General features: G+C 41.6%; 1 protein-coding gene across 2 annotated transcripts in view; it reads left to right on the top strand.

Annotated features, from left to right (window-relative positions):
• asap2a (ArfGAP with SH3 domain, ankyrin repeat and PH domain 2a) overlaps positions 1 to 12,136 on the top strand; it is a 50,665-nt gene that overhangs the window by 26,237 nt on the left and 12,292 nt on the right. For both annotated transcript variants that reach the window (XM_047337796.1, XM_035610958.2), the window contains exons 6-15: positions 4,727 to 4,776; positions 7,096 to 7,225; positions 7,615 to 7,700; positions 7,809 to 7,884; positions 7,985 to 8,071; positions 9,426 to 9,529; positions 10,164 to 10,233; positions 10,703 to 10,790; positions 11,281 to 11,329; positions 11,644 to 11,810. In XM_047337796.1, the coding sequence (XP_047193752.1) occupies positions 4,727 to 4,776; positions 7,096 to 7,225; positions 7,615 to 7,700; positions 7,809 to 7,884; positions 7,985 to 8,071; positions 9,426 to 9,529; positions 10,164 to 10,233; positions 10,703 to 10,790; positions 11,281 to 11,329; positions 11,644 to 11,810 (907 nt within the window). The remainder of the gene's footprint in view (positions 1 to 4,726; positions 4,777 to 7,095; positions 7,226 to 7,614; positions 7,701 to 7,808; positions 7,885 to 7,984; positions 8,072 to 9,425; positions 9,530 to 10,163; positions 10,234 to 10,702; positions 10,791 to 11,280; positions 11,330 to 11,643; positions 11,811 to 12,136) is intronic.

Below are 12,136 nucleotides of genomic sequence, written 5' to 3' on the forward strand. Positions count from 1 at the left end.
CCTTGGCCACTTGGCTTTGTCTCGACCTCCGAACTGTTTGTCCCCAGTTGTCCTTTCTCGTCTGTTGCTCTTCTGTGCATCTCTGAAATACAATATTTTCTTTTCAGCCTCTGTTGGCTTTTCTCTTCGATTTCCTGTCTTTGTCTTGTCTCTCTCTCTCTCTCTCTCTCTCTCTCTCTTGACCCACTTTCGTTTCGCCACATCTGTCAGTCTGTACCCATCGCCCAACCCCTCACTCTGCAGCCAGTCACATCTGTAATACTTACCCACTTATTGTTCATTAGCCCTCGGATGATTCTCATTACCCCATTGACTTGGGGCTAATGAGCTGCTGGCTATCTTGTAACTCAGGACGAACACACACATTTGCACATTCGCAAAATGTCACCACTCTTGTAATGTCCATGAACCTCTGAAGTTAGTGTGTCAGTGTCAGGGAAATGAAAGTAAGGACGTTAATTAGATTATTTCCTGTCTTCGTTAGCCGCTATACCCAACCTGTTGCTCACCTCCGCAGCCCAAGGCCTTTCCCTCGTACCTCCCTTGCCCTTCATTATTTTCCTCCTCCTCTATCATTATCCTGCTCCATCACTCCTGTCCTCTCCCGGGGGAAGTACCTGCTAAAGGGGGGGGGAGCAGGAAGAAGTCCAGACCTGCACGAAAGGGCTGTTTAGACTGCAGGGAGAGGAGGAAGGAGACTATGATGAAGTGATGGTGTGATTTGTATGTCAGAGATGTATTTAAAAGATCCAAAAGTCTATGGAGAGAAATTAGTCTCAGCACTGGAGACAGATGCATGTTTCATTATCCACAAATAAAAACAAAGTTCATCAAATGTGTATGATGATTTGTGAGTAATTTATTGAGCTGATTAATGCATTTTCCAATCCACCACCCAATTTAAACAGCTGTAAAACAATTTAACATAGAAATACTATTTATCTTGAAGAAAAATTGTCAATGTTCTGCGTCTATTTTTACTTAACCAGACCCACCATTATTAGATTCCTTTTTTGAAATGCTTAAAAAAATATTTATGTCTAAAATCATTCTTCTTATGTCTAAAGGGGTCATAATAGGTGTACAGCGTCTACATGCACGATGGGATGAAAACAGCACAGTTAATTTAAAGTTGTCACATGACACTGGAGTATTTCATGTAAAACTACTTGTATGCTTTTGAAATTCCACATGAATGTGTTGAAAAGTCGGATGTCCAGATTTCCACCAAGACTTAAACACAACGTGAATATGTGGCTCAAAGGCTGTCAAAATTCCTCATACAAATGTGAGTATTTTGAAAATAAATGGAAAATGAATGCAAATTTCTCTCCATAGAAGCTGGAGCAGTGACACTGAGTCAGGAAAATACTTTCAAGGACGTGATAAAATAGCCAGTAAAAAAGGAATATCTATTTGAAGGAGAATGTATGACTTAACCCTAAAAATATCATCCCCTGTTTTCTCTCAGCGTGGATAAAAAGGGTGTGGTATCTTTAAAAAAAGCTGTGCAATTATTGCATCTGTGTGGCAGCTCCAATTGCCACCAGTCCTTTCATTTGATTTACCGCAGGACATAATGTCTTTTCTATTGGCCATTGTTCCCTTCAAACTTGTAAATATTCTGCCGGTTATGTCTCCGGCAATGAGTGCGATGGACTAACCCCGAGGGGGGCAGCCGCTAATGGCTCTGCGATTAGAGGGCTTCTACCGTCAACGCTGTTACTCAGCTTAAAAACCCCAAATTTTCCACCTCATCTACCTCCATCTCACCACATAGTATGATTGGGAATCCTTGTGTAAAAAGAAATCGACGGGGTCACTTTTAAGTTACCACCATTTCTGACCTTTTATTTTCCATATTTATGCAGTGTTGATGAAGTAAAGCACACAATAATGCAGGAACAGTGTTTAGGGAATTACTTTTAAACACATTATTTTGTTTGTGAGAGACATACTTTAGTCTTTGTTCAGGATGCAGCTCAGTCACTATGCTAGCAGCAAAAAACAGCTGGGTGGGGTCCCTGGAAGACCCACCAGTGTTATTGCTGAAGATAAACACTCGCAGTCGGGGGAAAAAGGGAAGTGCTGAGTCCACGAGACGTTCTGCTAACAGCGGACTTTGAAAGCGGACGCCAGCATGATGTCATGCCCGCAGCGGACCTTCTCATCCACTGCTTATTGACCAGTCTGCGTTTCCAACCCACCATGAGTCAGATCAGCTTATCACTGTTCATTCACAGTGTCTGGATGGTTGTTGTAGAATCTACTGTGTTGATGTAAGTAAAGAGTGTGAGGAGGGGGAGGCCTTCCGTGCTCTAATGCTTCTGGACCGAGTGACGTTGGTCCAGCTGTGTTCCACCTCTTTGTGGTTCAGTGGCTCGTGAACTCCCAGAACCACTCATGCATGATCACTGTTTGAGATTTTAGATAAGAGCAGATCACAGATCGTGCAGGGTTTCTCTCAGTTGGTCTGAAAACTACATCCTCTGGTATCGACTGAAACATCAGCATCATCCGTTGATTGTAAATCCAAGACTTCACAAACGGAAGTAGTAATAGATTAAAGGATTAGTTCACCCACTTACCCTTGCAGTTGGACAGTAAAAACAGAAAAAGGACAGTACACAATGCGACATAAAAACTGTATATTCTGGCTGCTCACTACTTTCTACCAAAGGAGTGCCAGCTTAATTATGGGCTCAGAGATGAAATGTTAGGTTAATTGACATAATTGACAAAGTCACTTGCAACAATTTTGATGATTTATTAGTTGTTCCAGTTGTTTTTCAATAAAAAAATAAACGACAAACATTATTGGCTTCCACCTTGTTTCAGTTTTTTTTGTGTTCTGGACTGTTATGTGAACAAAACAATCAATCTGAAATAGGTCAAGAAAATTATCATCGGATTCATTGAAGCTGGAATAGTCTTAGATCAGATTACTTATTAACCTGATCTGAGAGCTATGGGGCATTGGGACTGAAATGGGTGTGACTGCTGCTTGTTTTTTTCTGCATCACAATAGAACAAAACCAACCATCAGGAAAGCCTCACAATATCCTGCAAACTACCTGGTTACATCTACAAAAGTACAGCAATGGGAAAAGGTTGGAGAACTGCAATTCCTGGACATGTGTGGTAGTAGATAGAAAGAGGTGATAAGTTTTGCGAATGGAGGTTGTTGTCAATGGTGTGACATTCCTCCTGAGTCCTGTAGATTCCGCCAGACAGGGCGCTAAGAGCTTTCTTCTCTCTCGGGGATTGTTTTGCCCCGTGCTTTGGCCTATTCTGCTCTGCCCTTCCCAGTCCAGCAATGCCTGTGTCTGGTATTTTTAGCCATTGTTCCCATTATTCTCCTCTCTCTGGCTCTGACATTTCCTTCCATTCACCCTCTCTTTTGTCTCTGACTCTCTTTTGACCGGCAGCCTTCTCTTTAAGCGGCTTCCTCCTTTGTTGTGCCCTCGTTCATTTTTTACTTTAGTTGTCAGCTTTTTTGGGGTATTATTGTTACAGTCTTTTGTGCTGACTCTCCTCTGGTGGTTTCTTCCCACTGGAGCTGGTTGAGTGCTCCTTGACTTGGCCCAGCGAACCAGACCGTGATCCTGTGAGCTGACAGGTTGAGCCTGCCACTCCTCTGCTCTTGAAGTGGAGGTCAACAGTTGGATCACAGTCCTTTCTGCAGCTCTAACAGCGGCTCTGTAGCCGTAAGCGGTTTGCTCGGCTGAACAGAAATATGTGCTTTTCACATTTATTGGACAGAAATGCACAGTAAGCTAAATGAGATGAGTGCTGCTTCACCATTTAGTGCTAAAATGTTCACGATCGGAGTTCTCTGCCATGTTCCAGCAGTTGTGGGGGATTAAATTTCAAAAAGGAGTAGTGGAGTTAAATGCAACATCATTTTCTTGATTGTTTGTTAAAGTTGCAAGTTATTGAGCCTATTCTAGGCACCTTCGCTCTGTTAGTAAGCAACAATTAATGTTGCTGAATTGTTCTTTGTCTTCACACAGCTAGTTGCACCCAGTAATGTCTTCTTTTGTTTGTCCTAATCACTGTTTAATCAGCACCGCAGCAGTAGGGATGTTGTTTAATCAAGCACACCCATGACAATGGGAAATCAGCGTTGCCTGTCATCTACGACCAGAGGAACCGCATAGGTGTCAGAAACAATCATACCAAGCTTCTGCTTTCCCAAAACCCTCCACGTAACCTCACCCAGTTCCCTGCTGAGACAGCTATGGGCTGCTCTGCGACTGTGGGGAGGATGATTCAGCTTACTGATTTATACTGCGATAAGGCACACACCTGCTAACACACACACACACACACACACACACACACACACACACACACACACACACACACACACACACACACACACACACACACACACACACTCACTCATGGTTGTCATGATGGTGACATCTTTGTGAATGTGTGTGTGCAACCTTTGAAATAAATTCTTGCTTTGAAACCAGTGATGTTTAACCACAGCCTTTTGGTTTTCTTTTAACTTCCTGAAGGATTTGTTAACTGCTTAATCTTAAAAGTTGTTCAAGTTCATTCTTGATCTTCTGAACAAGTTGACAAGGCAAAGTATTCTTTTAAAAAAATGATGTTGAGTATTTTTTTTCTGTTGATAAAGAAATTGATTCACAATCACTTCAGCATTACTTTCCTTACCATTGTTAAAATGTAAACTAATTTGTGTTGTTTTTCACAGGATCTAAAAAAGCCCTTCGACAAAGCCTGGAAGGACTACGAAACAAAAGTGTAAGAAACTCAACACACTGTGTCTAATCAACAGCTCTGTCATGTTAATGTACAACCAGACATTTGATGTTTTTAGTGAATTGGATACATTTGTGTTCAAACTTCAATTGAAATGTGCTGTTTGTGTCATGTCTGTGTCTGACTTGTCTCAACTAACTCTCCCTGTCTAACCTCCTCCTGTTGTTATCTGTCAACACATCCCTGATAATGTGAATAACCGGCCCTCAATGTCACCTCTCCCCCTCCACACACCGTTGTGATTGTGCATGCAAAGAACACATGACTCTTTATTTTTTATAGCACTATCATATATTTTACAAGCTGCAAAGGACATTCTTTACTGAAAGGGTAATGCATCTCATCTCCAAACCGTTTTGATCCGACAGTACAGACTTTGTACTGACATTGAGAATTCAGCCGGATGCTATATGACTGTTCCTCTCTGCCCCATCGTATTCTTGTGATTTGACTCTATTGATGGCAAACTGAAGCAATCAATAGAGTCCAGTTGTTTGCCTGATTGGAAAACTCACCAAAATCCGTCTCTTATCTCTCTGCTGTCTGCTGTCACAACAACAGTCTATTTTCATGTCACAGCCACAGAGAGATTCAATTATTTGGTTTTTAACACCGTATTGATTTCTGATTTTTTTCCCCCTACTTTTGGTTTGCGTGCCTCCCAAACACAAGTTTGACTTCTGATTTCAGTCTCCAGATTGGAGACCATCTCACTTTGAATGTCGTCAACTCAGGAAGGAGTGCTTGATGTTTAATTTAACGCCTAAAATAAGAGGAATTCTCCTAAATTTAAATGCTGCTGAATATAGAAAAATCAAGTATCTTTTTGGTGAAACACTTCCTGAAGTGAGAGGACTTAAAGTGAATGGATTCTCGGCCTCAGCCGCAGCCAGCCAGTTTGGCTGGCAGCCAGTCAGCCTGGCCAACATGTGTCCCTATTAGCTACAGCCCTGATGATGCTGTAATGCTGTCAGGGCTTAAGATCCATGTGCTGACAAAGGCCAGCAGTGTCCTCTTGGTAAAATCCAATCCAGCATGTTCGCTAAGGCTAAATGCTAAGATCAGGACCAAATCTGAAAGCTGTCAGAAATTTTTGTTAGTGTCCTTTATGTTGTGCATTTCGGGTTTTCAAAAAAAAACATCTCACTTGCTGTGAATTTCGGGAAAATGTCTGTACTTCTGTGCATGTCTGAAAACAGTCAACTTTTCCGAACAAGACTCAAAAGGTTTTCTATTTGCTCGTGGCACTATTAAGCAAACAAACCTCAAGTTAAGTGTAGCATTCATATGCTACCTATATAACCTCTGACAAAATGCCAATTTTTTTTTCTTTCTTGTAGCCCGCCTTACATAATGATGATAATATAAAAACTGCAGCTCAGCGGAGTCATAAAACTGCTGCTCAATGTGGAGACTTTGATTTGATACACAGACAAAGACGAGGTGTCAAATCAAAGTAAATAGAGTCCTTTGTTTAATACTTAAGGAGGCTGTAGAGTAGAAAAACTAAAAATGTTGTTTTTTACGAGGGATTATACTTGTGGCCAAGAGTTGTAACTTCCTGGAGCTTTAATGTCCCCATGAGGTAACCAGGCATGCAATGGACAAATCCAGTGCCTTGCATGAAAGGGATGAAGTTTATTTCCCAAAAAGGTTGAAATATTTCTTTTAAGAGGAGGTGGTCATTTTGAATCGTAGCAGCATATTTTTGGAGCTGACTCACACGGTCGTCCCACTCTGATCTTCCCTCTTTGATGTTTTAAGTTAAAAATGTCTCTTTCACAGTTGAACATCAGTGAGTGAAGTGTAGATGCACATGAACCAGGCTGTACAGCTCCTTTAAACACCTCGCAGTCACCGACACGACACTTCCCGTCTCTATGGCAGAGAGCAGACTGCTGCATCCTTTTTGCAGGAGATATGCTGTCAGTAAGGCAGCATATGAAAAAAAGAATGCCCTTTTTGCATGGACTGGTGCCTCCCCACCTTTTCTGTGACTTGTTTTCCTGATTTCCTACGAGAGATACTGTATGCAGAGTTAATGGTCTTTGTGAAACATCAGCCCCGAGTACTGACTGTTGCAGCATGTGAAAGATTTCACTAGAATCAGGCAACCTACAACAAGTGAATGTGTGAAACCATCGATGCCTCTGACAGTCAGCTCTCCCAGCAACACCCTTCTCTTTATTTACCAGACAACAATAGGAGCTGATTTTACACAATAACCATACATTGTGTGCATTTTGTGGCGCTGTCATGGATGTGCTGTCTTTTTACTCCTGCGCTGTCGCCTCTCGCCAGCACCAAGATAGAGAAGGAGAAGAAGGAGCACGCGAGGCAGCATGGGATGATCAGGACAGAAATCAGTGGGGCAGAAATTGCTGAAGAGATGGAGAAGGAGAGGAGATTCTTTCAGTTGCAGATGTGTGAGGTTAGTTAATCAAACGATTGTTAATAATCTGTTTTGGTTTGTTTATTTTTCATCTAAATGGGTAATGAAAAAAAAAGCAGCATAACACTTTGAAATATGATGTCACACAGTGTATATATTTAAATTATCTTTCTATTAAAAACAAAAAGAATTTGCACGTTTGATCTAGCGACTATAGAATAATATCTTGAATTTTGCTGTGTTTGTGTTGTCTGTACCATTCGAATGTCCAACTTTAATGAAGCTTCACTTGAAACACGTAGGATTTTATTTTAAAGTGTGGAGATGTGACATGAATGCATGTTTGAGATGAAGCCCGAGTTCCTTTTCCTCTTGAGCAAACCTGGCCCGACACTGTCTGACTGCATCTGTATTCAATGTGTTTACAGTATCTCCTCAAAGTCAATGAGATCAAGATCAAGAAAGGGGTGGACCTGCTGCAGAATCTAATCAAGTACTTCCATGCACAGTGCAAGTGAGATACAAATGTCTTTCCCATTTTAACTGTGGTGGTTTAGAATATATTTTAGCACTTGAAAAATCTTAAATTAGGGAGAGGAGACATGATGTGCTTCTCGTTCAGTTTCTTTCAGGATGGTCTGAAAGCTGTGGACAACCTAAAGCCTTCCATCGAGAAACTTGCCACAGATCTGCACACAGTGAGAACCACAGCAGCCATAGTTGCTTTTCTTTTTTTTCTCACATTTGTCTCCCTCTATGAATTTCTCCATTTGAATTCTTTCTGTCCCCGTACGACAGATAAAGCAGGTACAGGACGAGGAGAGGAAGCAGCTGACTCAGCTACGAGACGTCCTCAAGTCATCGCTACAGGTGGAGCAGAAAGAGGTAACACACACACACACACACACAAACACACACAGTACTGAGGGTCCTCCTGGACCTTTCATTGTCAAAGAATATGCCGGTCAAATATTATTGATCAATAGTAATTCCTATAAGACTGCTTTTAAAATGAGATTAACTATATATATGAACCTTGAGTCCAGTTATTAATCAGCTTCTTTCATTGATGACTGGCATCAAAAACTCTCTCACCATTTTAAATGTAACACTGTTGTTGCTAATGTAGGACTCACTCAGGGTTTGGGGTCCAGTGCGCATTATAAGCAACTCAAGAGGCAAAGAATTCCAAATGTTTTATTTGTTTCATACATTCATTGCTATTTTTGCTCTTTTAATTAATTAAAAATATAGTTTTTAACTGACCCCAGCCCTGTGTTTAATGAACTTTTAAATATGCTGCAGCAGCAGCTCGTGGTCTCACCTGAAGATTGTTTTTATTCTCTCCTCCGCTGCCTCCGTCTTTTGTGAAACAAGTCTAGGAGAGTAAGTGGATTTCTTGTGGTTGTTTGAATCTTGTTCTCATTTTGGTGCCATTGCAGTTATAGTTGTATTTTCCTTTTACAATAGCAGATGATTTATGTGTTTTTGTTAAAATTTGACACAGCCATGTTTCTGTGCTTTTGTTATCTTAAGTTGTGCTGTTGAGTTTCAATGTCTTGTCAGTGGGAAATGCCTGAGCTGGAGCAACAGTCCTGCTCCTCCAAGATTATCCCGTTGGCTTTGTGTGTGTGTCTGCTGATACCAGCATGCACCAACAGAATCATTAAAGCCCTGCCAGTGCCGGCCTTCAGACGCCGTCCTCTCTGTTTCTTGTTGTTTCCAGACAGGAAATGACATCACTAAAAATCCTGACCTCTGTTTGGTCTTTTTTGGAGGTCGCTGTTGTTTCATTGCAGTCAGACATGTATATCAAAAAGATTAATACATATACAGTAAATAGATTTATTTAAGGTAAAATCTCTTAAAATTTTGAGGGCTTATGATCGAAATTGTGAAATGTGTTTTCAGATTTGCAAATTAAAACTAAAATGCTAATGGCAGCGTTTGGCCGCCTGCTGCCGTAGATCCCTTATTTCAGAGGGATTAGAGCTATATTTCCTTGTGTACAAAATCATTCAGGCTCGCAGCAGCAATCATCCTATTGTTTATCGTACTCGCCTTGAAATCCTCAGAGGAGCACGAGAAGCAGAGCAAAAATCAGCCATTTAACACTCCACTGGCTCCCATGTGCTTGCATGTGGATTTGCGAATCTGGCATACAGCAACTGCTTTTTGTCTTGTTTCTTTATTTGTGTAACAGCTCTGATTTGGATAATCTTTGTGTTTGTTTTCCCAGGATTCACAGGTGCGGCAGAGCACCACCTACAGCCTGCACCAGCCTCAGGGCAACAAGGAGCATGGCACAGAGCGCAGTGGTTACCTCTACAAGAAAAGTGACGGGTGAGTATTTTGAAAAAATGTCTGTGTTTTATTGTGACAAGCTTTAAGTGGGTGATGAATACATTAAGAAAGTGGTTCTCAACCTGGGAGTCCCGGCCCCCATGGGGGTTGCAATATCATTTCTGGGGCTCGCCAGATGGTTGTGGAGAAAGAAAAAAGATATATGTATATATTTATATTTGTTGCACTGCTCACCTCACAATCCTGATTATTCTGGTGGTTGAGAACCATTGCATTAAAAGAAATATTCGTCATACAATAAAGGAAGGTCTTGATCAATTTAGGAATAGACTTTTAGTTTATTAGTTAATTATTTTCATTATTGAATAACCTGCAGATTAATTTCTCTATTGATTGATTAATTAATCATTTAGTCTGTAAGTGTCACAAAATAGTGAAAAATGCCCGTTTTACCTTAAATACATCAATTGAACTTTAGAAGGAGAATCAGTGCTTCAGTGTTTTAATTATACATGTATGAATACACTGTTCAGGCTGTGAATCATAACTAATGCATGTAATGTGATCATTTTAAATATTTTATGAAATGTGTCTGCTCTGTGAATTAAAGATTGCACTGTGCCGCTGTATATGTGACATACTGAACATTGCCTTGTGTGTGTGTTTGTTGCAGGTTGAGGAAGGTTTGGCAGAAGAGAAAGTGCACGGCGAAGAACGGATACCTCACCATCTCACACGGCACAGTGAGCGAACAACATCACCCTTTTCTCTCTAAGAACACAGCTGAGCACAGGACATGATCGATATGGTTTATCGGATTAAATCTCACATACACAGGCTTCATTAACTCTTTTTCACTGCACCCACATCAGCTTCAGTGTCCTGGCTGCAGGCCCTCTCCCTCTCTCCCCTCGCATGGCATGAATACATAAACGGCGAGTGGCAGAGATCACAGGCCGAGTTCACAAGTTAATATTCTCCTCACATCGCTGCCTCATCGGAGAGTCTCACTTAACTCAGTTTGTTCCCATACGAAAGATTTAACTCTGGCCCACTCGCCAACATAGTTCATCTCACACAGAGCAGCTTATCAAATGTTTCATTTGGCTCCAGCAGCAGTCAGATACGCTCAAACACAACACACTCACTCATTTATGTAGTTGTTTTTCACCTTCCCTTCCTCTCTGTGCGTCATCCATTTGTCTACGGCAGGCTAACCGGCCACCAGCTAAGCTCAACCTGCTCACCTGCCAGGTGAAACACAATCCTGAAGAGAAGAGGAGCTTTGACCTCATATCACGTAAGTTCATCCCACTTTTTTTATCTCTTATGTACATGATCCATCTTCCTTCTCATTTTATAGGTCCCCCTCTTTCTTTTTTGACACAGCATTTATCACTTTTTTTGTGGATATACTCAAAAGCTTCATTAGCTCCATTCTTCCAGGCAGCAGCAAGTCTTCATTGGACTTCTGTTTAGAATGCAGATGAGAGAACAGATCCAAATATAAATTAACAAATCCGGTTAGACTGTGTGAGATGCAGCTAATGACCCTTTAAAAATAAAAGTATTTAAGATGGAAAGGTGAAAAATAAGCTACTAGAGAAACTACGTTTTAAATGTAAATTGACAGTCCGACCTGTCAGTGGGATAGTTCAATGCCCTCTGGAAGAATTTGGCGCAGATCTTTTCGTTCATCTTGATTCCTCTGTGATTAATTCCCTCCCTCTCTTTCCCTTACCACTTCTTTCTTCTGTTCTCTCATTTCTTTCTTTTTTTGTTTGTTTTAGACGACAGAACGTATCACTTTCAGGCCGAGGACGACCAGGACTGTCAGATGTAAGGGCCTGTTCCTTCCTTCCTTCTTTGTGTGTGTGTGTGTGTGTCTGCGCGTGTGTGCATGTGTGTGTACAGGCTGGTGCCTAAGTGCATCCTGTTTACCACCTCCACCACTTTCCACAAACTTCCTACCGCACACCGGTTCAGCCGCGTGGCCTTGTCTTCATCCAGCACCTCCTGCCTTTTAACTGCCTTCTACTCCAGTCTCACTTATCCCACCCTTCTTTTAGTCCTTCTCTTTCATCATGGTCATTTTTAAAAATCGCCTGTACGCCCCTACTCTGTCGCCCCGTCTCACCTCTTTCCTTCTCCAGCTGGATCTCGGTACTGCAGAACAGTAAGGAGGAGGCGTTGAATCAGGCCTTTAAAGGGGACCAGCATTTTGGTGAGAACAACATTGTGCAGGAGCTGACCAAGGCAATCCTCGGAGAGGTGAAGAGGATGACGGGAAATGACGTGTGCTGCGACTGCGGAGCGCCCAGTGAGTGGCAGAGATGGGAAAACCCTTGCTTTATTAACGACTGACAGCAAAGAATCCAAATCAATTTTATGACCTATGGATGATTTTAAAGTTAGGTTGATGATATACCTTCCAGGCAGGATTTAGTTACCATTTTCTTCACTCACTGTCTTACCTCAAGTCTGCCATCATCATCATTGTGCCAAAGATGCCCCCTTTATGTGCCCTGTTACGCTAACACCATCTCTCCTCTCAGCCATCTCTTGATATTCTCAGTTCTGTAAAATTATGGGAAAGCCCTCCGCCCTTGTCCTAACTTTTTAAAGCCAATTATGTGTGCATTCCAA

The sequence above is a fragment of the Scophthalmus maximus genome, chromosome 15 (assembly GCF_022379125.1).
Source record: "Scophthalmus maximus strain ysfricsl-2021 chromosome 15, ASM2237912v1, whole genome shotgun sequence".
NCBI classification, from domain to species: Eukaryota; Metazoa; Chordata; class Actinopteri; order Pleuronectiformes; family Scophthalmidae; genus Scophthalmus; species Scophthalmus maximus.